The sequence below is a fragment of the Phoenix dactylifera genome, chromosome 14 (genome assembly GCF_009389715.1).
Source record: "Phoenix dactylifera cultivar Barhee BC4 chromosome 14, palm_55x_up_171113_PBpolish2nd_filt_p, whole genome shotgun sequence".
In the NCBI taxonomy this organism is placed as follows: domain Eukaryota; kingdom Viridiplantae; phylum Streptophyta; class Magnoliopsida; order Arecales; family Arecaceae; genus Phoenix; species Phoenix dactylifera.
The window spans coordinates 17,688,333-17,715,420 of NC_052405.1; the positions used below are offsets into that span (position 1 = coordinate 17,688,333).

At 35.9% G+C, this 27,088-nt stretch overlaps 2 protein-coding genes across 3 annotated transcripts; one reads left to right on the forward strand and one right to left on the reverse strand.

Annotated features, from left to right (window-relative positions):
- The first annotated feature begins 213 nt into the window (after window positions 1-213).
- LOC103717573 (probable E3 ubiquitin-protein ligase XERICO) lies at window positions 214-1,168 on the forward strand. The gene has a single exon (XM_008806013.2). It carries the CDS (start codon window positions 455-457, stop codon window positions 848-850), a length of 396 nt encoding a protein of 131 aa, XP_008804235.2. The 5' UTR covers window positions 214-454; the 3' UTR covers window positions 851-1,168.
- Window positions 965-27,088, reverse strand: LOC103717567 (pachytene checkpoint protein 2 homolog). 2 transcript variants are annotated; one of them, XM_008806009.4, is made up of 14 exons: window positions 26,663-27,071; window positions 26,509-26,572; window positions 24,062-24,168; window positions 23,889-23,956; window positions 23,115-23,218; window positions 22,928-23,032; window positions 16,576-16,665; window positions 16,403-16,478; window positions 13,600-13,669; window positions 10,132-10,202; window positions 9,909-9,999; window positions 3,692-3,819; window positions 2,525-2,653; window positions 965-2,421 (listed from the first exon to the last, which is right to left on the reverse strand). In XM_008806009.4, the coding sequence occupies exons 1-14, from the start codon at window positions 26,787-26,789 to the stop codon at window positions 2,281-2,283; spliced, it is 1,371 nt and encodes a 456-aa protein (XP_008804231.2). In that variant the 5' UTR covers window positions 26,790-27,071; the 3' UTR covers window positions 965-2,280. The 2 variants fall into 2 exon arrangements, 1 of the variants encoding a protein (XP_008804231.2); XR_005514940.1 differs by lacking the exon at window positions 965-2,421 and having other exon boundaries at window positions 3,692-3,826; window positions 26,663-27,088.

Consider the following 27,088-nt stretch of genomic DNA (forward strand, 5'->3'; position numbering starts at 1 on the left):
CTCAAAAAATATATATAAGCAAGAAATTGGCATGCTTTTTTTTCAAAAAAAAAACCAACTTATTCTATAATTTTTACGGATAAAAATATCCCCAGCCTAAAGTTGTCTGCCACATGCCCTTAAAATCCCAGCAAACTGATTGAACTCTTAACAAAACTCCTCCTGATTGCTGTGGCTCTTATTCTTTATTTTTTCCTTTCTTCTTACTAAAGAGAACCAGAGACGTACGCGTGGACGCCAAGTGAAAACAACCCTTCTTCCATCCCCAGCCTCCTTCCACATCTGTGGCAAAGATATCCCAAACTTGCCTCCCTTCCATGCTCATTATTAATAGTCCCACATAGCCTTGTGTCAGTCTCCAGTGTTTTTGTTGGATTGTACCACTTCTTGGATATCAAGAGAGAGAGAGAGAGGGAGAGGAGGAGGAGGAGGGAGAGAAAGAGGAGATTAAAAGATGGGGCTTTATAGCATGCCAAGCCCGGGAGATGCTGGCCTCCCTTTTGCTCTATTGGCTAATGCTTTGCTTCCAATAGTAGTGCTCATGGGTGGGGTGAGATGGGCGATATATAAGGTGATGGGCTTTGAGGATGGTGATGATGGGCAAGAGGAGGAGACAGTGGAGCCAAGGATGGTGAGCAGGGCAGGGGTTGGGGTTTATGTGACCCGGTTTAAGTTTTTGAGGCAGAAGGATAGTGGAGTTGGGGATTGCTGTGTGTGTCTCCATGGGTTTGAAGGGGAGGAAGAAGTGAGCGAGGTGTTGGCTTGCAGGCACCTCTTCCACAGACTCTGTTTGGATAGATGGTTGGGTCACTTCCACTCCACCTGCCCACTCTGTAGATCTATGCTTTAAGGTTGTCTCTCAACTTCAATGTATTTGTTCCCTTTCTTCTTTGTTTCCACATTGCCTTTGGGTTAAAGAGAGGGAGGGATTGAAGAGGGCTTTTATTTTTGTTTTTGTTTTTAGCTCTCACTGAACTGTGGTTTGTTTTTCCCCTCTGTGTTGGGTTCGTATGTAGTTGAGAAAATGGAATGGATGTCGCGTTATGTATGTATTTGCGATGCTCAGCATGACGCAAGAATGAATTTCCTCTCCTCTCATTACAATTGTTATTCATGTAAATCGGAGATGCACTCCAAATAATTAAATTCCTCATTTAAGTGTTGTATATATAGATATATATATATATATATATATGTGGATGATCAGGTGCTTTCTTTGATATTAAAGGCTACCATGTAGATAGATTGTGTTACGTGTTGGAAATTTCACACCACCAAGTTGCTCCATACCATTGCTCGAACCAGAGCTCACACTTCTTCGATCATGACAAACCCAAAAATTGGCAAACTTTGGCTCAACTTATGAAGGATGCATGATCAGGTGCGTTTTCTTGCAAAGGCTGAGCAAGAGACAATTAACCTTCTTTGCACAGGTACAAACTTAAATGGATGTTATATCTTATGATTTTGAGATATTAGGGTCATTGTTGCATATGGGGGGTTCTTTTAAGGTTGATCAGAAATAGCACACATATACCAATAGATCTTTGTCACCCAATTGCATTAATCATGAAAGAAGATACACAAACAAGCATATATCCACGGTATGAACACTGCAACAAAAGATTTATTTTTATTTTTATTTTTAGAATGGTTCTAATCCCACACCTCATTCTCTTGCATCTGATCCAAAACTCAGGTCCTTGAGTAGATCGAGCCACTGCTGGTAGAATCAAGAAATTAATCAGGGGTCGAAGGGGAAAATCATGGTTACCCGGAACCAAACCTCCCACCTCTTGTTTAGAGGGCAAAAGACGGTACCATCCGAAAGGTTCGGTGACCAATTTCAATGCATGTCACCTAAGGTTTAGCTTAGAATTATACAAAAAACATGAACATGAAATCTTTAACATTGATTTAACTCTGTATACAATTTATCTCCCTATTAATTCAAGCATAGAATCTCTGCTCTAAATCAGCACCAAGAACATTGGTTTAACATTGGTTTAACTCTGTATACAATTTATCTCCCCATTAATTCAACCATTTAGAATCTCTGCTCTAAATCAGCACCAAGAACATTGGAAGATTTTGCTTTGTACTTTAATTGCTATGACCTTTGATCAAATACTTGATGAAGCAATAAGGTAGTGTTACCTGTAATTCCTGTTATAGCCAAGGGGATGTAGATTATCATAAAACTGCCAACAAAAATTGAGACGGCAGATGGAACTGAGGCTAAGTGCAACACACTTTACAAGTACACTCAATTTTGAAGGTTTAAGCGTGCAACTCAGAGAGCTCTCTTCGGGCGGTCTCTCTTAATGTGTACAGAAACTTGATTAGCTCACAACTGTTGGGGTTCGTAAGAGCTGCATGTGCTAAGAAAGGAAGCTTTCTCAAAGATCTACAACTTAATCCCTGAAAAAGAATTTACAAAATCATGAAGGTTGGAGTAGGTCAGCATCTATATTATCTTAAGTTTTATTGCCAAATCCATGCTACAACAATGTCAGTCACTAACCTGGCATTCTTCTGCAGCTTCAAGCAAAAGTCTGGAGAGATGAAATGGCTCCTCAAGTTCCCCTATGTTAGAGGTGTAGAGTTTCTCTTTTACGGTTGAATAGTTTGGAAATGAGAAATGATCATGACCCTGGAGAAGCAAGAAATGAGTATTTAGATTGTGGATGTGTTTGAGTTGCACACTTGTGTGCATGTGTGTGAGTTGTGTGTGTGTGTGTGTGTGTGTGTGTGTGTGAGAGAGAGAGAGAGAGTCAGTTTCTATAAAGGAACTATGAAGGGATTTCACATTCTGTACATGTACATTTGTTCCTGTAGTTACATGTATACCCATTTAAGCATTGGTTACAGGTTGAACCACATAATAGCTGTCATGGTTAGAGGCACATCGATTTTTTAATGTAAATTGGGGCCAAATGACATAATGAGTTTTCAATTTTTTGGCTAAATAATGGTCTCTTAAAACAATAAGGTTGGTCATACATGTGCAACACTGCTTCAAAATAATTTGTGACCATTACAATAAACAAGATTCTAAGGAATTGTTGCAGTATGAGGATGGCTGGTATATGGCCAAGGCCACATATACATGCCGTCTCGGCCTATGCAGACACTTGTTGACATGTTGCATGACCCAGACACATACAGGTATTGCATTAATGAGTCCCATATGTGGTCACATATTGTGCCACGCTGACTGCATTATCTACACTGATTAGAATTTAGAACCGCAGCTATTCCCTACAAAGCCTCTTGAAGCCACCAATAAGGTGTCAGTGGAACAAGTTGGTCTGCTTCGCATAAAGACCTAGCTTGAAATATTCCAGGCTTGGGCACAGGAAAAAAAAAGCTTTTGGGGATGATGTTGGAGCCTGTGACAAGTTTGGACCAGGTTTAGGCTTGTGTTGCAGAGAAAATCTGACCGGACCAACTCTGACCTTCGCAGAGCCTAGGAATGTGCTCAAGATACTTCCTACCTGGACTCTGGTGTAAATCCGGTAATTTCAAACACAGGCTCGCAAAAGCCTCAACCCGAGTTAGCCAGGTACTTCAACAATCCTACTACCTATTGCAAATGTCTCACCAAATTTGCAGGGAATTCAGTAAATTGATGGTGCAGAAAAGATCATGTTCCATGAGCATTGAGTTTCGTGATCCAGTGAAGATGCACCTGAGGATACAAAAGTATTCCAGTACGTATAAGTTCTTGTAAGCAGGATCTCAGTATCTCGTATCTGGCTTGAAGAGTAGGCGGGCCAACATATGCCTTGATGTCTGCTCGGTCAACAAATGCAATATCTGGAACCTAAACAGAAGTGAGCACTTTTGCGCTTGACAAATCATTATTAGAAGAAAATAACAGATAGTCCACAACAGTGAAACAGAGAAAACGCATACAGCTCAGTAAAATCAATTCACTAAACAAGTAGAAAGGAAAGTTAACCAGTAAAGAAATGTCTGATTTTCGTTTACTTTACAATAATTATATGATAATGGATTGAGAAAGTTAGATTCAAGTTGAAGGATAGTATTTAAAGAAAATAACTGATATAATCAACTACAGTTGTTCGCTTGACCTGTAATGATTTACTCCATGGTGAAAACTTCAATCATGAGGATAAGGCTTTGCCAGTACAGTATTGGTTTTAACTGATTCTTATCCACCAACTTAATTGACCTTGATTTTAACTGATTTTTGTGTTGACTTATCCAAATAGCTTGTTAAAGCCACTATTAAGAGTTTACATAGTACAAGGGTAAACTTATTCTTGATCAATTTGGTTTTGTCAAATGTCCATTGACACATGATGAAATATCGGGCATCATAACTAATAATCATTAACGAGTGAGCTCCTAGTAATGTTAATTAACAAGCCCCTTCAGATTTTCAAAATTTGAAGCATCATGTTATCTTTGAGTTTATTTAACACATTAATGAACTTCTGTGTTAAGTAATTATAGTACTTCAGACCATACGCCCAGCTATTTTACAGAAGATAATGGGTTTTACCAAAAATGCTTAGTGAAGTTTAGACCCAAGCTTAACATAATCACTAACAAACAATTCTTTTCCATATTTTTCTCATACAGGTAGCAAAATTTTCCAAATGACCCATAATAAAAACATGATTCTCTTTTAATATAAAGCAAAGGTAATCACTATCAAATTTCTCGACTAGAATTGTAATTAGTCATTCATTCCAAATTCTAGGTCAGCCTCATTCGTGAGACATTATTTTCACATGACAACTTGGCATATGAGAAACTTCCAAGACTCTGGATAGTCTAAAACACAGCCCCTGCCTAGAAGATTGCCTAGATTCCTACACAATTACCAGGCAGATGAGCACGTAGACAGCACATTGCATCACCTGATCACTTAGGCCATGTTTGGGAGAGTTGTTGGCAGTAGAGCTTTTAAAAGTAGAGTTGTTGGAAGTAGAGCTTTTATAAAAAAATTGTTTATTGTTTGGTAACATTTCATAAGTATTGTGCCACTTTAACATGTGTTCGGTAAAAAAACTGAAAAAGTACTTTTGGTATGATAGAATGAAAAGAACATTGCATAGTATTATATAACAGAGCATAATTAAATATCTTAATACATAATTTATATGATATAGTATAATATTACTGTAATGTAATATAATATTAAATTATTTATTATAACACATCAATGTATTATGATATAATGTAATATAATATTATCTTTATAGTATAGTACAATAATAAAGGTATAAAATATTATAATTATTAGCGTAAATTAATTTTTCATAATATAACATAATATTAAATTTTTTAACATAATATATTAATATATTATGATATAATGTAATATAATATTATATTCATAGCATAATATAATAATAAAGGTATAAAATATTATAATTATTAGTGTAAATTAATTTTTTACCCTTCTGATGACCATTTTATCTCTCTAACAAATTTTCTAGCTAGGTGATAAAATTAGTTAAAGAATTACTAATATTTTTATTTATTTTTACTTTTATTTTCTTTTCTTTTCTTTTTTTTCTTTTTTTTCTTTTCTTTTCTTTTTCTTCTCTTCTTTTTCTTTTCTTTTCTTTTCCTTCTCTTCTTTCTTCTTCCTTTCCGAAGCTTCTCCCTTCTTCTACTTCTTTCTTTCTTCTCCTCCCCTCTCCCTTCTTCCTTCCTTTCCCCACTCTCCCGCGTGGTCATGGAAGGGGCAATCGAGCTTCCGAGAGAGCCAGCTGAGGCTAACGGCACAACCAATGGCGCCTGCGGCGCCCGGGGTAGCTGCGGCTTGCGGCGTCCCTATCTTCTCCCATGGAGAAGAAAGGGAGAGTTTGGGAGGAGAAAAGCCTACGGCAACCATGGGAGGGGCGACAGAGCTCTCAGGCGAAGAAAAGGAAGAGCTTGTGGCCAGCTTGCGGCGTCGCGGCGCCTGCGGCGGATGAGGGCTCTGAGCTTCTTCACGAGATTCTCCGGTCCTCCTCCTCCACTGTCGCCGACTTCGGCTCCTTCGATGTCTTTCTCTTGTTTAGGGCGAATGGGATTGGAGGAAAGGGGTCATTGGAACGAGGTGGCTGGGAGATTTCGGGCTCGGTGGATTGGATATTTTATCATGGATATTTTGATCAAAAAAATAGCTTCTCGACGGGGCGTAAAAGTGCTTTTTCAGAAAGCTCCAAAATGGAATTTCTTCCAAAAAGTTGTTTTTAGCTTTCTGAAAAAACTAAAACAGCTTTCCGAAATTTTTACCAAACACTCCTATTACATCTGAAATTACTTTTGGAAAGCCAAAAAGTACTTTTTGGCCCTCCAAAAAACTTCCTCAAATGAGGCCTCAGTAGCATATGGTTTTCCTTTAGGGTCCAAACTGATGCATCTCACTTTACATTAGCTTGGAGATAAAAAAACAATTCTATTGCATTAAAAGACAATAATACAATATAAGTTGAAGTGCTAGATAATTATTCCAAAAAGGTATAATCCCAAACTAGAAATGCAAAGTTAGAAAACCAAAGAAATTTAGCAATCTAGACACCTCATATGCTGAACAAGATTTGAGGTCCCTCATGATGTTAATTTGAGGATACGGATTGTGTAACACGAAGCATATAATTCAAAGAACGACCAAGCAATTTCTATACAATGTTAATTTCCTTGGACCAGTTATAGTCGTGGTCCATCACCTTAAGTCGTCTTGGCAGTTGACAACCATGTTGATGATCCATTCATCAATTTCAATTCCATCCTATTATGTTTTTATATTGCAATGAAGGCCCTTTGTAAAGCCATGAGTAAATTTATAGCATACAATAATTACCTACAGGGATTCCATCATTCTATACTAGATCTTCATTCTGTGCCCTTTAAATCTCTCAGAAATGTTGTCTGATATCAGCAAGGATTCAAATACCAGCATATTGGCCAGTGCATACCAGAACTCTTACCAGCACCACCTCATGACCAAATTCATGGGCAAACCAGCTCAAGTGCCCCAAATGGAACCTAGATCAACCTTTGTACTGCTTGGAATCAGTCAATTCTGAGCTTAAAAGTGGTTTTACGCCTCTCAGTTTCTGCTTAAATCCATGCGGGCCATTAATGAAATGTACCAACCAGTGACTGATGTGGGCATCTACAGCAAGTGTTAAATACCTTGGATACCTTGCTGCAGAGTAGTTGAAGATTGGATTCTAAGCCATTACAGCTGCCAAGTACAACCTAAGAGCATAATATAAACTTGACCGTCATCAAATGTCATTTGTTAACTTGGATGTTTATCTGGGGTTTTTAATGGTAGAATGTTTGACTCCAGTATGAATGTGTATTAGTTGGGTAGACTTCAGCTAGTAAATAAAACTCAATTAGTCGTGGCAGGAAAAAACAGGCCAAATTGTTTGTAAGGCCTAGCTCAGCTCTAGTCACTGGACTGATCAGGCATAAACATAGATATCATATGATATTACACACTCTTTTTACATATCAAATCATGATTATTATTTACCGAAATGTAAATATGTAAAGAACAAATGGAGCATAGCATATTGTCTTCAAAACTTTGCATGTTTGACATGCACAAATGTAATTTACCAATATAATTTATATAGTTTAATATGCACAAAACCCGGAGGTCAGGGCAAGTTGGGCCAATCAGTTTGGAGCAATCTTAATTTTTAAATTACATCGATTGCATTGTATTCAAGACTATTCGGACTCATTATATTGTGCTTCAATTTGGAAATTAAGGCTCAAATTAGGTCTTAATCAAGTCTGGAACTTATTAGACTAATTTGTTGACCTGAGTCAATCCCCAATAGCCCACCTTGCCTGTTGACACCCCTAATATCTGAAGATGTTTGTCCTCATATCACCCATCACAAAGCACTAAATTTGTCTTAAAGTTTCAAATCATGGAAAATTATCAGTACGAAGTTATCTAGAAGATGAAGTCAGAAACAAGTTTTTTCCCAATGTATCTTCAAAGATCTTCTGTGTATATATTGACAAGATCATATCTTCCCATTCCAGTGCATGACAAGTGCTGGCATGGCATATAACACTAAACATTTAGAGCCTGTTTGGATGCCAGAGGAGAAGTTTAAGTTTAAGAAAGAAAGAGAGAAGTGGGAGGGATGTGGCAATCCAAATGACAAGGGAGCTAGCGACCGAAGCCCTGATGAACACTAGCTATAATTAAAACAGTCCTAACGTAGTGAATTCCTTGTTAAATAGGTTCCAACCAAGGCACCTTTGCATGGCAGTTCCTACTCATCTGGACTCTTTAACCTCAACTCCAAAATTGGATCCTCTTAATAAATGGAGGAGCTAAGAGCTCAACCCAGTCCTCTTCCTCTTTCCAAGAGATTCAAGAAGGAAAAGCACTTGGCTGAGAATAGAAATATTGGCTAGCCTCTGCTCCCAACTTCCTGGTCCTGACTATTATCAAACTGTGCACTGAAGCACTAATCCTGACTTTTAAACCATTTGAGAGATGTTTTATTTTATCTGAATAAAATTTGGGACGCAGGGATCAAACATTACATGGATCCCTTAGAGTCCCACTCTTTATCATCTCTTTTCAGAGAACTTCCATTGTGGACCAGTAATCTGCAGAAACCTATTGTATCTGAACAGCCCCTTAATGACAGCTAATCCTCGAATAGTCACAATATGCAATACCTGAAATTTTGATGTATAAAGTCCACAAATAATAAAAAAACATATTATGAATTCGGGAAAGATATGGGCATGAATTTAACAGAGATCCTTATTTAATATGAGATATACATATACATGCTTCTTAAAATAGATATTGCATTAGTAAAGGGGAATTCATATAAGAATGCCTATGACAACATGTCAATCCAAAGATGAGGTCAAGAAAAAGAAGGCATTAGTTCTAATGCAAAAGGATGGTAAATCTGAAGGGAAAGGATTGCACTTAGGGATGGCAATCAGGTCGGGTCGGACCATATATGGGTTAGGTCAAAAAATTGTTAATCCAAACCTAACCTGTTTATTACATGGGTCAAAAATCTATAAGTGAATCTGACCATTTTATTAAACAGGTAATCCAAGCTAACATCCAATAAGTTGAATCAAGTTAAACGGGTTAATTAGGCAAAGCATTGCCACCCCTAATTGCACTAGATTCTATCAACATTTTAGAAGGCATTGCAGCTAATATATACTATGGCCATTTAAGCATAAATATGTACTTGTACTTCCTGAACCCTAGAGAAACCAGGAAAACAACAAAAGAGGAAAACTCTGTGCCCAAAAATCTAGAGATTTGATGCTGAACATCTAAATTCTAAGGGCTTCTTAATTTCTCTACAGTACTGCTTTTTCCCCAATAACATCAAATATTAAATTAAACTTGCTTTATTTCCACTTGTATCTTCACAAGAAGGTTAAATATCATGCATGTGAATACTTATGTATGGCTGCCGGATAAAATCCTTTTATGTCTACAGAGTGAAAAACTGCAGTGGTTTTGGAAAATGACAAGCATACTGGTCCCCAAGATTCACCGTCTCGGTACCAGACTCCGTACCTATACCATCCTATTACAGTGTCAGTATGCGGTACGGTACAAGATGAGACATATTGAATGTCAGTACGATACAAGACAGCATACTAGTTCGATATCGGTATGGTATGGTACACCCGTTATGATACAATACCGACCGGTATGACAAACCTTACTAATACCTATAACATAGGGTTAATACTTACAAAAAGAAGCATACAAATGTGGAAATAACAGTTGAAATAATTAAACAACTAGAAAAAACCTAGTCACTACAATCATAAGCATCCAATTATAAAAATTCTATTGTAGCAGAATACATAAATATTACCAAACCAACAAAAAACTAAAATTTATGAGTGCATACCGATTGCTGCAGTTATGTTTGATGTTGTCAAAATGATTACATTTGGCGATGATTTCAATCTGTCCATCTGAGTAAGCAAAGCATTGACAACCTGCAAGTGGCATATTGGGACATCATGAAAGTTCACACCCTATTATTATGTTAAAAAAAAAATTGTTGCCTTATAGATTAAGAATTAATTTTATAGTATGAAAATGGCAGATGCTTAGTCTGGAGGTGCTACTCGAATGGAGTCTGAAGGTTCAGAGCCAGATAGGGCAGCCTGTCTAGCAGCAGCAAGGCTTTCAACTTCATCTACAAGTTCATAAATTTAAAAAATAAAAAGAATAAGACTACACGAGTAGGGAAATATTACTTTGTAGAGTTTTATAAGAACAAGATGAAAATAGAATGCATGCAATTTATTGAAATATATATAACTGCAGGGAAATTTTATGCTGCCAACTTCATTTTAAAAAATTTCAAAAAAATAATAAGTCACATCAGCAGCCATTGCTGACTTCACTTAAAACAATCAAAAAAAAAAAAAAAGAAAATGGGGCTGAAGCCTTTGATTACTTTCGAAATAGGGGCTCTGCCCCCATTTTGAAGCACAGAGGAGAGAGAGAACTTCAAAAGCCCTCTTTTCCCTCTCCCTCGTCCGTGTTCCGGCAGCCGCCACTCACTAATGCCCTCTCCCTCCCTTCCTCTCTCTCTTTCTCCTCTCTTTCCTTCTTCCTCTCTTGCTGCTCACCGGTTTTCTGATTTTATTGCCAGAACCGTCCCGATCTGCCACTAGTACAGTTCTGTACAAGGTCCGCCGTACCGGTACCGATCGGTATACCGGTGGCGTCCCGTACCGGTCCCATACCGGTCCAAACCGGTCCCGTAACGGTCCGAACCGATCTCGTACCGATTCTTCAACAATAAACTACCGGTACCGGATTCCACGCTAATCCGGTACCGGTCTCAGGCTGGACCGGTACAGACCGGTATAGTAAACCATGATTCTGTATGCCCCGAACTGAGTAGTTCAGGATAGTTCCACCTTCCTTGCCATATATACACTATATGCCTCTTGATTGCCTACACATCTTAGTTGCCGTTTAAAACACTAGATGTCATTGTCTCTATATTTCTTATTACCACAAACTTATAATTTTGTAACTTCACCAGCCACTTACAAGGTGCACCGTGCATGTAGTTCATTAGTGTCAAAATCAACAGAGCCACACAAAAAGTACAGTTTATCCACACTCATGCCATAAATAAATAAATAAATCTCTTGTTTTCTTTTCCCTGCTATCAATCTATTCTTTTTCTCTCCTACTTTTTCATTCTTACACATACCTCCAAGGAACCTTCTCCATACAAGTTGTACTTTTCAGAAATGTCTCTCGCTATGTATACCAGTAATCTTAAATCCCATTACCATCATGATATCAAAGAGGGAAGAAAGATCTATTCGATGGTCAACCCTTAAAACCTAGAGCTTGGTCCTAATCTCTCTCTCTGAGTGTGTATGTGTGTCGATGTGTTCATTTGTTTGCCTAATCTCATGATATTTTTTACCTCAAAAAGGAACTAATTAATTTCACACTCATCAGCCCTAGGGTGAGAGAGAACCTGTATATATATGTAATTTGTTTCCCAACAATTCTTTTTCTTAGGAGGGATGGGGCATATTACCAATGATATTGTTAAATACCAGGTTAAGGGGACACAAGATGCATAATTAGCCTCTCAGCACAACAGAAATGCAGAAAACTCTCCACCACAAAATGGAGAAAAGAGTAGGTTACAAAGCAACAAAACACACAAAGAAGACCTAACAGTCCTTTCCCTTAACATTTTTAAGCCAACGTAGTAAATTGATTGTTAATTTCTTTCCAATTCTCTAGATATTAAACTTATTAATCTATTTAAAAAGATTGCTAAATAATTAAAAAAATATAACTCAAATGGACCACTAACTGTACAAGTGTAACTAGAAATAGTAAATTAATGATTATACAATGATTGATTGAAAGAGTAAGAATATATTGTCCAACAGTCCAACAGAAGGTAAGTAACGTATGAGCTAGACTAGAATTTAGTAGTGATAAGACCATCAGCAATAGCAGTTGCTACCACTAGTAGTAGCATTAGCACTAGCAGTAGCAGCAGTAGCTTTAGCTGTAACAGTTGCTGCAACAGGAGGACAAAGGAAAAGGAGAACAAAAGGAGGATATAGGTTAGAATTGTTGAAAATAAAAGAGTACATATATTAGTAAATGTGTTTAAACAGTGAAGGGAAAGAGTGTGAGGGAAAGAGAGGTCTACATAATTTTGTATGCAGTTGGAAGAAGGAGGAAGGCCCTTCCTCTCCCATGAGCCTGCTAAGAGTTGCTGCTAAGCATAAGAACATATGCCAAATATCGCACTAAATAACATGTCAAATATTATATGTCAACCAATCATTGTTCAACAATGAATCATCTGAATGCTGTTCTAATGCTGCGCTAAGTTCCAAATTTAGTTTTAGATCATTTAGTTCATGGGAAAATGAAATGAACAATTACTGAAATGTTTAAACAGATTTCAACAATCAGCAAACTAGCGCTCAACATTTAAAGGATGTTTCTTAAAATTTCAGTGTTGAGTAGTTCATGGAGTCGTTTGCTTGAGTATTTTAGCAGTTGTTGTCTATAGCATGTGTTGAAGCATGATATAGATGGGACTGATTCTCACTCTATCATGTCATGAAAAACAGGTATTTATGTAGACCTCATATTGCTTTCAGAAATCGCACATCCAGATAACACCTCAGGATTTGCATCCAGGACAGTTTTGGACAGTGTCAAGAATTTGCATGTAAAATCTGGTTATTCAAAAACCTGAAACTATACCCATGAAACCATATTTGGTGTATCACCTGTAGAGAAGTAGAACTTTGTGAGCTCTTCTCTGAGTGTTTCTCATTCAGGACTATTCTTGCTACATCCAGGAGCACACGAATATCACTCAAAATATTGGTTCAACTAAGGAATAAGGAAAACCAAAGTGAAAACAAGACAGTAAGCCATTTTGAATCTTTGAATGAATTTACACTTTAAATGTTGGACAACTGTTTGCTTGTACATTTCTCAAAAGATCGAAATGTGTTACACTAGTGGGTTGGCTATTGGAGCCAACTCAGCATGATCCAAAAATTTACGAATGGAATCCAATAACACCTACAGTGTTCTTCTGAACTCATGGATAGTAAAAATATTTTGCTTTTTCTAGAAGTAGGTAAAAAGGTACCATAAACAATGACTTTGTAACAACCTAAAAATTAACAAAAGTAAGATATTGAATTTATCATGATCAATATATTAAGATGTCTTGACAGACTAGAAGTTTGAGGATTAGCTTTTTCAATTTGACATTAATATAGTGGCATCGATCTTCATAAAGAAAGAATATTTTAGTATAAATGTTCTTCATTAATTTGTTCGACCAAGTTTTTTTAAGTTTGAGAAAGTCACAGTGAAAAAAATTAAATTGACATATCAACATAAAGTTTGGACAATTTAAGGAGTCACCATCATCAGATACATCTAAATGTAAGAATAAATCGATGCAAATTGACTCAACGACAAAGCATAATGTTGAATCTGATCGATCAGAAATTAGAAACATGTGCAAGGAGAATCAAAAGGAACAAAACAGAACAGAAAATAAATCTCACCAATCAAAACAAATACAAGGTTATTTTCTTCCTCCACCATCTCCTGGATTTTCTGGAAAAGTTTCGCAACCTGAACTAGAGATGTTAAACTAACTGAATGCAAAGGATGTCAAATTTGAAATTGACAAGTCATGTGAAGAAAGGTTTGTATGTTATTTGTTGAACACTTGCCACTGTTATCAACCATTTAACTCCACTTAAGCGTTTGGTGTGAAAGCCTCCAAAGGACCCGAGCAAAATAAATACTGGTAATAAATGTGATTTGCACATGTTGTAAGAAAATACTTTCAGACATTCCACGAAAAGTGAGAAACCAGCAATAGTTTTTTAATTAAAATAAAAATAATGTCAAATGAAAAAAGCAAGGTACTTAAAAACTATGGCATCAGTTTTGACAGCGCACCTAAAATGCAATGACTTGCTCACCTTGTAAATGAAATTTTAGCATATTATAATCATCTCCAGGCTATTAACCAAAGTACACAAAATGCCACCAAGCTCAAATATGGTGGTAAGTGATCCTTACAAGTGTCTAAACCTCAAAGTTTGATCAGTTAAGATAGTAGTTTTACTTTGTTAAAAGGAAAAGGGTAACATAGTATACGGAAGAGGGAAATGCTTGTCGGAAACTTGCTGTCTCAGACTTACAAATCCAGTGAATTTATAAATATACCTGGATTAGCATCTGAAGATCAAGTGGATACATTAGCTATCTTCATATTTGCCTAGTATTAGATTTGCATACTGAATTAGATCAAATGTTACTGGATTTACTAACATTGCTAAAGAAAACATACAATTTATTAATTCAAATGGGAGTTTAAACACCATACAGGGATGTGTAGGGAAAGGAAAACCATTTTTTTCCTTTTTGAAAGTCGGAGGTGACAAGTTGAACATAGCATCCAACTAGGACTTCCTGAAGAAATTATTAAAGATCTGAGCAGGAACCTCAATTAGGATTAGGCTGAATGGCTGACATCATGCCTGATCCTTCAAATCAGTAGCTGGTCTAGATTTCTAAAAGAAAATAAAAAATTAGCACGAATACAGATGTTGTGATATTAAAAGAAATAACTCTTTAAAAATAAAAGAAAAAATTGGAATTCAAGTGATGCCAATAACAAATGAAGTGAAAGCTTGTTTAGCATAAACAGGGCACTCCATTTTTATGTTTCAGCCCTATATAACCCTTACAAATATAGTTCATTGCATATTTTTCCTCTAAAAATAACTATTTGCATATATAGCTCTCAAATCATCCTATTTTTGCATGGACACTTCTTTGGTTTATTTGGGCTAACAGTGCTAACAAGCAATTGTTTTAAGTGTAAAATAACTTTATTACCCTTTTACATTAATATCCTTGAAAACTTATGTAAAAATATCGCTCTTTTCATTACAAACTGAATGCTCAATTTTCTAGGGTAATTATATAAAAAGATAATAGAGTCAAATGATTTTCAAAATGGTCATTTATTAACACCATTAGACAAAAATATAATGGGAGTCGCATCCATGCAAAACAAGATGATTTGAGGGGTATCTGTGCAAATAACAATTTTAGGAGTGTAAATATGTAATATAGCCCAATTAGTAAGAGTATATGCAAAAATATTGACATATTGTGTCACATATATTCGTATATGTTCAAGCGTGCATGTATTCGTGTGTGTGTGTTTAGTTGCGTGCATGTGCAGCTGTAATGTTTTATGTTATTTCCATTGGGTTAGGTATTTTTGTCATGAATTCAGGCTTTGATGTAGCTCGACAAATGCTCATATCTAATCCCAATGACAATTATAGGTCCTCAACAAACTCCATCAAAGTTTGAGAATTATCGGAGCCCATCCAGCATTGCCAAGAAGCTAACCATTGTATTCCATCCCTAAGAATAAGGCATGCTCAAAAAAATATTTTATAGGATGTTTTCCACGTAAATAGGCACAAGATCAACAGTTTCAACAGCTTTATTCCACAAAGCTTATCCCACTTATACTTCGGGCCATACGGTTTAACTAGTTAGCATATTTGAGGTTGGTTGCACCACACCACTGATAGATTTGAGTTGTGTTTTCAAGCTTCTACTTGTTAATATAAGAGGAGAACATGGTTGAGGACCCAAAAATAACCAACTGCTATCCTAATCTACAGTTGTAAGGTTTTCCCCAGAAAGGTGACTGGTACTACAGATTATATATCGAAATCGAAAGAGTGACACAACATGATGGATGGATAGAAGATGTACTCGAGACACAACTACATAAAAAAAAATAAACAAATCGACCAGCTAAAAGGAAGATAAAATAATATGGTATAAACATATAAGATCAAGTTAATAAAAATAAAATAATGACATATGACAAAATAAATCATGATTTCCTATTGACACTTGAATCATGCATGCGCATGCATTGTCAGGGTTAGCCATTTTTTTTTTGGTACAACGCCAGCTCACACACGTCGGGTGTGGGTGCAGCCACAAGATCAGAAAAGAGAAGATAACATAGAGGGTGAGGCACAGTTAGCCATTTTTTTCAAAATAAATATTACTTTAATTTGAAAGGTCAAGTTTCACATGGCCTTAAATCCCATATTATCACAAAAAAGGTGCTTTAACCTCTCATGACATGCTAACTTCTTGATAAATAACATGGTATAACAATCAAGAAAGTAACATCAGTTCCACCAGAAAAAGAGAAAGTTAAATCACAATAGAGAAATGTAAACTGTTCATCTAGAAAAAGAATATATCATTATTGGAATATCAGAAGACACACAACTATGAATTAAAATAGCATACCAATTTGCCACTTTCAGAAAACCATTTGCTAAATAGGGAATGAGCGTTAACTTCCACCAATTGGCATTGCGAATACCTAGTGAAATCCATTAGAGATGCCAACACCCATAAATAATGTCATCATGAATGTTATAGTTAATACTAATACCAAGAAATTTTGATCCATTGCTAACCTTGACTTCAAGCGTATAGAAAGTTTTTGAGCCAACGCTTTACACAAAGATGTCTTTCCAGTTCCTGGAGGTCCATGCAAAAGGATAATCCTGTAAAACACATTGAGTGTAACCTAAGAAAAATTCTTACTAGTCTACACTTTCTTTTCTTCAATTGGTTCATGTAAATTAGATTTTAGATAATTTATTTGTGTCACTTAAACATTGAAGGAGAAGAAAACAAAAACAATATTTGGCTATATGAAAAAAAATTGCAGTAGTTCAATGTAAGCCTACAAACTATATAATAATAAAGATTCTTACTATAATACTATGAAAAAAAACACGAACGAATTATCATTTATCATGTCCATGCCAGTAAGAGCTAGCTTTATATACATACCGAGACACTGCCTAAAACTTAGCAAGCAAAGATTTGCAAATAGCATTAGAATATCAAAGGCTTTATTTAATATTTCTCATCCAAGTTCAACTCTAGTAGTGATAGACATGTTTATAGAAAACAATATAATGTTTAGCTGAAATTAAATATTTCTTTCAAATATCATTTAGTCTGTATGCTGCACACACTAAATATTTTAGTATGTTTAGCTGACATTAAATAATTTTGCTTCAAATATCAATTTTAGTTGATCCGTCAGCCAAACTAACACTACACAATAAGCTTACACATTAGCAACAGAATAATACCAAAATTCCTACAAGAGGACATGTAATTAAATATCACATTTTAGGTGTTATCCAGACACTGCTTGCACCATGGGAAACTTATACAGAAAGCTTACGTGTAACTATCTCAACATTTCTTTCATTCATTGATGGAAGATAACAAAAATGTCCACATCAAGGTATTTCTTAACCATAAAATCTTGATTTAGGCCTCATTTACATCTCTATGTCCACTTAATTGAATTCCTTAACCATGTTTAGTTATGTTGATTGGAAACCCTAACTTTACCCATGTTTCTATTGTAGCTTTTAGACTAGCTTTCATCTTATTAATAACATTGTATCATTTTCTATGAGACACCATGGTAACATAAGGAGTCATATAGGTGGATCAGGATTTGAATCAATAACCTGACACTATATTACATTTAACACTATTTATAATCTTCACCAAGCTCTCCCCTTCTAATTGCATCAGTCCCTTCTCTTACATGACCAACTATCTCAGTCATATTTGATCATTTCTTAAAATAATATTGCTAAAAGGTTATGTTGAAAATCCAAAGTGAAATAAATTTAGGAGTCCAACAGCAGGTTATGTACAATACCTATACCTTTATATCCATGACGAGGTTTGGAAAATTGATTTTAGTTTCGTTATCAATCAAGTCTATGGAGTTTTAGTTTCAACAATTTCGGAAGTTCCGCTTGCAGTCAAAAAATCAAGAAAATTCAAAAAAAAAAAGAGAAAGAAATAGAAGGACAATAAACAAGCCAAGACAAGTTGTTAGATAGTATTTTAGAGTATTTTGTGTTATATGGGTTCTTTAATTGGGTAGTTTCAACAATTTTAGACCAAATTTAATATTGCATATATGTCGAGTTGAATATACATATAGATTTTTTTTTTATTTTGAACAAATATATATATCATTTAGTTCTTGAACTTTCATTGTTTGAAAATCCATTAAATTTAGAAATTTTGAAGCTTTTTAGTGTCGAGTAAATTCAATTCTTCTTTATTTTTCAGAAGACTCATAAATAATATTGAATTATTATATTCATTTTGTATTAATATATTATTTCTTTCATTCTTTGAAATGTCTTGTTTTTAATTGTTCATATTAGTTCTCATAAAGTGCTCAATGCTGTTAAAAGTGCCTGCCTTGGTGCCTAGGCGGCGCCTAGGTGCATTTATTGGCCGGATTGCCTAGGCCCAAGCCACAGCCACTTAGTTTTCCACACCTTTCTCAATTCTGTGTTGCACATTTTTCCTTGTTAGGTTGTATATTTTATGTCTTTTTGTTTCCCTACTGCATCCACCGACCAAGTGGCTATTGGAGAAGGATTAGGCAACGGTGGAGCCACTAACAATGGTGAAAATGGAGGTGACAGCAGCACCCACCAGTTGTGCCAGGTATATCTTTTCCTTCTTCTCTTTCACATTCCCCCTTCTTTTTCCATCACAAGCCCAAACCAAAACCAAAAACAAGTTTTAGAACCTTGGATGGTATGGACCAAAGTAGGAGATAAGAATCTTACAGACAAGGAGACAAAAACTTAGTGCACATTTAGCGTTAATTCAAAAAGTCCTTTCGCAACTTCTTAAAGTAAGAAAGGTACTTTCTAGAAAAATTAAGTGCCTGGTAGTATTATATGAGAAGTTCTTCTGTGAGAAGTCAAAAAAGAGCCTTTAGGAGAAGCTAGAAAAACTAACTTCTCGCTTCTTCCTTTATGAGAATGATCCATATCTTTCAAATATGGTAAGCCCATCCATAAAAGGTGATTTCATAAATGTGATTACCCAACATTGAAAATATCAAAAGTACATTTCAAGTAAGAAGTTAAATGAACCTACTTTTGAAAATTACCTCCTAAGAAGAAGTAACACCAAACATGCCCTTAGGATTGCATATATCATAATGAAACAAACTCTTAAGAAACCCCCTTCTTAAGAAATTTCATCTCTTGATAGATGTGGATTTTAGAGCTAAAGTCAAACCGCGTCAATTCATATCAACTAATATATACCATAACTGCAATTTTCCCATGATCCAGTATTTGGCCAATTCATGGGAAGAGCTGCCTCATGTGGTCGAAAAGCAGTTGTACCAGTTAGAACCAACTAACACAGCAAAACAACCAACAACTACTAGTTTAAAAAGGCCCGAGCTAGGAAGAGTGGTCTGTTTTATTTTCAAACAATGGATGCCAGCAAACACTGGTCACAAGGGTAGATGTTGTCGTTTTCCTTTTGGGGGGGTTTTGTATCTCCTTAAACTTTTGTTCTATTTGGATTTGAAAAGAAGAATAGCAGACAAGGGATGGAAGGGAGAAAGATAAGGCTTTCCAATATCTTAGTCACTAAGTATGAATGTGATTGTCTATCATTTTGATGATGTAATTATTGTCTTCAATTAATTTGATCCATGTAACCTACAATTATTACACCTTTTGGTTTTGTAATAGTAACTGTGCCTACCAAAGAACAAGAAAATATACTGAAGGAATCGATTAAAGGAAGAACGAAACAAAAAAGGTATAAAAGAAGACCCACATGGAGAATATAGTTAATTCAAATTGCACCATTTATTTTGCTAGGTAAGATAGGGAGTCATTCATCATCTTAATAAATTATTCGTTTTAAAATTTTAAGTTCGATGGTCACCTTTAGGATGATAACAGAAATGGAGAAGGAATAGTAGTGGATAAAGAAATGACAGAAAGCATTGTATAACCTATATAGCCATAGAGCTACTGCGTGTAGGCGTGGGTCCGTTCTGTATGGCCTCAGAGCGTTGAAGACGACTTTGTTCGACGTTGGTTTTTTGATCGAGGGCGAGGAATGACCACTAGACCTTAACACAGGAAAAGGATAGAGAGATGGATGTTCACCCTGAAACCTTCTGGAGAGAGCGATGTGCATGGACCGGGTGAGTAGGGAAGCCAGCGGAGGAGCGGGTCCATCCCCCGGTCAAGGCTAAACCTCAGGAGTGACACAGAATCCTCTGATGAAGAAGAGCCCCAACCCAAGGGCATTTGGTAAGGAGCTACAGTCCGGTGGTTGACTTCAGCTATTCTCAATCCTAAATATGGATCCTTGCATTTTTCCCAATCGATTAACTGCTGTATTCCCGTAACATAAAAAGAGGGCGATTGTGTTTCCCGGCCAGTCATGAGATTCTTATTCTTAATATTTTTCATTATCGAAAAAAGTAAGCAGCCGGTTACTCAACACACTACCCTATCACTTACACCTATAATTGCTGCTTGTGCACCACAAGTAGGCTTAGAAGAGAGGATTAAGAAACAACTTTAGGGAGAAATGGATGGATTAATGCAAGTATTCCTGAAGGAGAAAAGACAATTATAGGTGGTGATCTAAATGGACATGTAGGGAAGAATAATATAAGAGACGAGAGAATGCATGGGGGTTCAGTTTTTGAGATAGAAATTTAATGGAAGATTCGATCCTTGAATATATAGTAGCTCGTGATTTAGCAATTGTAAAAAGATATTTTAAAAAGAGAGATAGAGAACTTAATAACCTTTATAAAGCAAAGCAAACTTATCACAAATAGTTTACTTTTTCATTAAGAGATGAGAAAGATCAGCATGTAAGGATCGTAAGGCGATACCAAAAGAAAGTTCGCCCAACATAGCTTACTAGTTTTAGGTGTATACTAAGTGGAAGAAGGAAAGGAAATTAATAAATGTTCAAAGATAAGATGGTGGAATTTAAGGGGGAAATGTTATAGCTTTTAAGGATAAATTATTAATGGCGACAAATTAAAATTTAAGAACTGAATCGAACAAACTATGGGACCAAATGGCCAGCAGTATTGAGAAAAGCTATACACAGAAAAGTTTGGTGTCGAATAATGAGATATAGGGAGAAATTAAAAAAAAACCAATTTGCTTTAAACAATAGCAAAAAATTAAAAAACATCAAAGATTTCATAAAATTTAAGGAAGCTAAGAAAGATGCAAAAAGGACAGTAAGGCTAAATATGAAGCATTTAATAATTTATATGATAGGTTATTTCAAAAGAAGATGAAAAATGAAATTTTATCAAATAGTTAAAGTAAAAGAAAGGAAAACTAAGAATACTGATAGTAGGACACCAGTAAAAGATGAGGAAAATAAAGAAAGATGGAGGCATATTTTGAAAAATTGTTAAAATGAGGATTCTACTAAATAAGCCTTCACAAACAAAGTACAGTCAGGGAGAAATCATGGTTCTATTCGTACAATCCATAAAAGCGAAGCAGAGATAGTTTTGAAAGGAATTCAAAAGATAGTTTTAAAAGAATTCAAAAGATATGGCATTACGGCCAAATGAAATACCCATTAAGCTTTGAAAAAAATTATGGGAGATATTGGGTTAACTTGGCTTACTAACCTATGTAATGAAATTATAAAAACTAAGAAAATGTCAATGGATTAAATTGAAAGTCTTGGAATACCTACCTATAAGAATAAAGGTAAGAATACCTACCTATTTAATTATTGGGGAACTAAGCTAATGAGTCAATGAAATTAATGAAAAGGGTAGTTGAACAAAAATTAAAAAATGAAATGATTCAGAAATACCATGGAGACAAAATAGGGAGGGCAAACTACAGTAGATGTAACAGGTCTTACCCTAACTAGATCAAACATGTGCACAATTTCCTGACAAGGTATAAAATCCCAGACTTCACCCCTCTCTCTTGAGAAGAAAATCAAACCTTTATCAAGAACATCAGCTCCTTTATCATTCAATGTGGTGAAATGGCCAGTAATGACTTTTTTCAAACTTAGGTTGCTCCCCCACTCATTGACCAAAATGGCCTTCTCGTGGTATATCATTCTTCACCTAATTCAATAAATACTTGGCATTCTAGAACAAAAATTCCATACCCAAGTTTTTAGAATGGACCTTTAGGTCATAGTGGCTGTCTGGCTGATTTGTTGAAGCTATGGTAAAAGCCATGTGAGTCAATCGAGCAATTCATTACTTGCTTCAAAAGGGCTAGGAATAGGTGCAACCTAACCACCCCAAGAATGAATTTGTGAAATCAGTCCAAACTGGCCTGAATGTGGAGCTTAGGGGGGAGAAATTGAAGGAGACCTACTAGAATTGACCTCACAAGTAACAGACTATGAAGTTTTGTTAAGAGAGAAAGCCCAATTTCAAAATGCATTTATAGGTATTTATTACCAATGAAGATAATATAAAACCATACCCACTACTGGGATTAAACCACCCACCCCAACACCAATTGAATGTTATTAGGAAGCAAAATGAAACTTTTAGTTAATAAATATAGTAAAACTCTAAGTTCCAAGACATTAGAGTCCAAAGCTAACTAATACTAATATTTTAACTTTGAACAAGCAATCAACCACTTACTACACTAGAATGAAGTAGTTGATAACATAAGGTCTAACAAGAAAAGGAAATTGAAAGCTTAGTACGGTATTTCTCTCTACAGAAGTGTAGGGATGTCTTGGTGCATCAAAAGGTTACATCTTGATGACATTGACCTTCAAAGCTTGCTAGTGTTACAAACTTTAAATTTCCACAACAATCTTGTGCCAACAGAAAAGTAATACATGATAAAGAACCTAACCAAAGCTTTAACAAGAAAAAAATGCACCTATAAGGTAGATATATGTTTCATATAGAAAGTTCCTTACCGGTTCCATGAAACAAGACAAGGATCTACACCCCTCTCTGTAAACAACAGAGCACTAGCAGCATACCGCAGCAACCGCTGCTTGAGACCAGTTTCATAAATTAAGCTGCAGAAGTAATTATTAAATACTAAACAATACCTAATGCCAGTTTTCAGTAATCAAGAAGAAACTGATTATTAATACGAACCTTTCCCACAATCCATCAAATTCTTTAGCAGGTAGAACCCACTCATTGAAGATTGAAAGCATATCATCTCCACTCAGTTCCTCACCTGGACCCTCTTCACTAAGCTGTCATACATGAGAAATTATAAATCTACAAACATTGTGAAAATTCATTCTTCCACAAATTGAAGTATAGAAAAAATTAACATCAGAAGGCAAAAAAATTCTCGTCTACAGGTCAACTGAATGACCATAGAAGCTCTAGAGAAGCACCTGTAATGTTCAACAAATATTGGAAGTGCAAGTCAAGCACAAGCTATATGATTTCATTTAAATGATAGAAACATGGATGTCCAAGAGAAAGACTGAACACTTGAATGTAATTTTTGCGCCAATTTTACTGCAATGCTGAATAAACAAAAATTGAGTATAATACCTCTTTTATTTGACCAAATAAATCCAATAACAACAATATATTTGATTTTACAGAATTGCAATGTTCTCGGATAACACTTGTTAGACGACTGAAATTGAAACAATCATATGCAAGTATTTCATTGACCACTAAAATGCTGAGTCAAAAGACCAGATAATAACAAATTCATCATTACAGTAATGATTGACAAAAGGATATCCTGTATCTGAAAGTCGATATGACATAGATGAGGCAGGTAAAATCCAATTGCATGCAAAGATGAAACATTAAGATGTTATTTTTAGCCCATGATCTGTAACAAAAAACCAAGAGATAAAAGTAGCTCAATAATGTCAATGTTACACCATAAGCTATATATACCTGAAACACATGCACAACAGGCCTGACTTGCCAGAACAAAAGGACTTTATGGTTGTCCACCCACTCATCTGCAGGAGAACATTAGTTACCATCAAGACCAGGAAAACTTAAATTCGGGAAAGTAAGTCAGAAATCTCCAAGAAAGGTGGGTCAGTTCCAGTAAGTTACTAAACCTGTGTCACAGATTAAGATTTTTTTTACATTTTCGAGAAGAAAAGTATCATCAACAGGCACTGGAACAGGACCGTCGACATAGCTTAAACTCCTCTTCTCAAGCATCCTATACAAATTTAATAAAACAAAAAAAACACCAAAGCAAAGTAAATAAAATTATATGCATATAGATACTGGATATATATGTAAGAGATTAAAGAAATAGGAAAGGAAAAGCGATATAGCTATCAGATGAAATGTAGAAAGAGCAGATTACAGTGGAAAATCAAAAAATGAACATTCATATTGGTTGAACTACTGTGGAAAGTTATCTAAAGCTAATTGAACTGAACATAACACAGAAGTTGAATGGGACTTGTTGTTAGGGCTAGAAACATGCAGGGTTGGGCCGGGCCGCACCTCTACCCATGTCTAGCCCAAAATTTTTTCCAAGCTTCGAGCTGGGCTTAGGCCCGAAAATATTCGGAAAACTCCAGCCCGAGCCCAGCCCGAATTACCTGTTTGAGCCAAAAATTGGGCTGGCCCGAACCCCAAAAAAAATCCTTGGAATGACACCCAAAATAAATTGCCGTTAATATCTTATAATTAACAATCTAATCATTCACATAAATGGTCCCGAACAACCTGGATCTCATCCTTGGATCGAGAGAATCATAGGACCCAGATTCTTATCATGAGTCATACAGTCTCTTAGATCATAAGATCCAATTTGGTCATGTTATTTGTTAAACCAGGTGGAAGGTCCATTGTAAACATTATTTGATTTGTTGGCATTTAGAATTATTTATTTATCACTAATTAGCCTTGATAACATTTAAAAATAAAAAATGCTATTAAGAATTTTTACTTCTAGATAGAAAAGAAAAATTAAAGTTGAGAGTTCATGGTATTAAAAGAAAAGGTAAATAATCACATTATTTAAACCATATGTCAAAATCTGATTCTTTTTTACTCTAAAATATTTTACATCAAAAAGTTTTGAATCTATGCACACAATGCGAGGGCACATATGTATATGGAGTGACCTGCATAAATATCTCTAGTAACTTGGAACAATGTTTAGTTTACTCATGCTATATTTAGGATTATGATTGTGGAATCTGGGATTCAAATGTCTTTATGTGAGTGTTTTTTCCTCTTCTTTACAATTTCTCTTTTCCCCGACGTATACTCACTACTCTTATGGTTTAAATTTTTTTGAAGTAAACAAGTAGAATCTCATAGGCCTCCATTTGATCCACAATCTAATTCAATCTATCCACAAGTTACAAAACAATGACAAACACCAAACCAATATCAAACTATATGTTTAGGTTAAAAGAAAACAGATAAAGACAGATATAAGTAATATCTAATATCCATATTTTCTTCAGATGAAAGCCAATATGATTGGACATTTGTAATATACATATGTTTAATATTTCCTTTGGAATTATGTGAACATATATAGGATGCCTACAAAAGCAACAATTGTTACAAATACATGCATGAATGAATCAGCATCAAAAAAGTTAACCAGTAACATATATATAAATACATACCATCCAATAAAATTTAGATAGACACATAGAGGTTACGCCTCTGCAACTCATGAAACCATAGTTTATGTCAATATGCCTCTGCAAATCATGCACATGAGTATAATCTTGCAGCAGGTGTTCTTTGTCCCCTATGCATATCACCTACAAGCTTGCCTTATATTTCTTCCCTGTGCACAACTCACCTGCAAACTCAAGATGATGCCTCTATGCACCATAGTGAAAGATTTGTCTTTATCACCCTCCCATGCATTGTTGCTTATCTTTATATGGCTGTGCCTTTTCCTTGCATGCACTATACTGCTTCCATGCTCTATTCATGTGCCTCTTCTATGTCTATCTTTATGCACTAGCTTGCTTCTTTGCATATGTGAATACTTGTCTCTAGATGCACAGATACTTAAAGTTACATGCTATGTCCATATCAGACACGTGTTAGATACCAATATTCATGAGATACTTCTCAGATATATATCTAATGCTTGGATAAAATAGCCTATTTTTTCAAAATTTAGAAAAAAATCCTGATTATTTTCCTGATACACTCAAGATACTTTTTTGATGTCTCCAAATATGAGGGCGAGGGTGTTTTCTTTCTGTTTTAGTGCTGATCTTTTAATGATAAATGGCATACCTTTTTTTTGCCCTAACTCACTAGAGATCTCATTCACCACCACATCATTCCTATCACAGCTCCAAGTGGCTGGAATTGGAATGTGGGTTAAAAGAACTAGATCAGGCACTACAGTCATTTCTTCTTCTTATAATTACCCAAAAATTACATTTTTTACACATCCAGAACTCCTAGTTTTCTCAAAAACACTCCCCCAACAGTTTACAAATATAAAACAAAAAAAAATAAATGTGCGAAGCGTGTCTATCCGTGCGTGTGAGAGAGAGAGAGAGACCTTTCTACAGCGGCCCGAACGTCTTCAATGCGAGCCGTGCTGGAGGGATTCAAGCAGACCTCAACTACAAGAATGAAGACCCAAGAGATCAGAAGTCAGAGAACGGGAGAGGGGATAGAAGCAAAAGGAAGAGGAAAGTTCGAGCTCTTTTCACCTGAAACCAGAACTTTATCGTCTGCCGCCGGGATCGGAGTGGAGTTGGAGTCGGAGACGCCCTCCGGCCTGGAGACCTCTCCAATGTCGGAGGGATTATGGAGAGAAACTTCCATCGGTGAGATCATTCCCCTCCACTCCTAAGCGCTATCGGGCGATTCGAAGGAAGCTGGGCGAGAGGATTGGGTGAAGGGAAGGAGAGAAGGTGGGAGCCAAGATGATGGAAACCCTAGATTGGGCGGTGCTCGAAATTTCGATTCCCTCGATCCAACCGAACGCTAAGACCATTTGAACTGAGCGGGAATTAAAAAAGAGACTTGACGATACAAAAGGGGAAATTATCGGCCGTGCGCCCGAAAATCACCGCCGCTTGTCGTGCGGCAGTGTACCAGGACGAGCGGTTGATGCATGATGAATGAGGGACTAT

Excerpts from the sequence above, each read along its gene's own strand:
- LOC103717567 (XM_008806009.4), bottom strand. The coding sequence starts at position 26,789 with ATGATCTCACCGATGGAAGTTTCTCTCCATAATCCCTCCGACATTGGA. Across the intron at positions 26,573-26,662 it reads CGATAAAGTTCTGGTTTCAG|TTGAGGTCTGCTTGAATCCC; the intron begins GTGAAAAGAGCT and ends TCATTCTTGTAG. Across the intron at positions 24,169-26,508 it reads GTTCGGGCCGCTGTAGAAAG|GATGCTTGAGAAGAGGAGTT; the intron begins GTCTCTCTCTCT and ends AAATTTGTATAG.
- LOC103717573 (XM_008806013.2), top strand. The coding sequence starts at position 455 with ATGGGGCTTTATAGCATGCCAAGCCCGGGAGATGCTGGCCTCCCTTTT.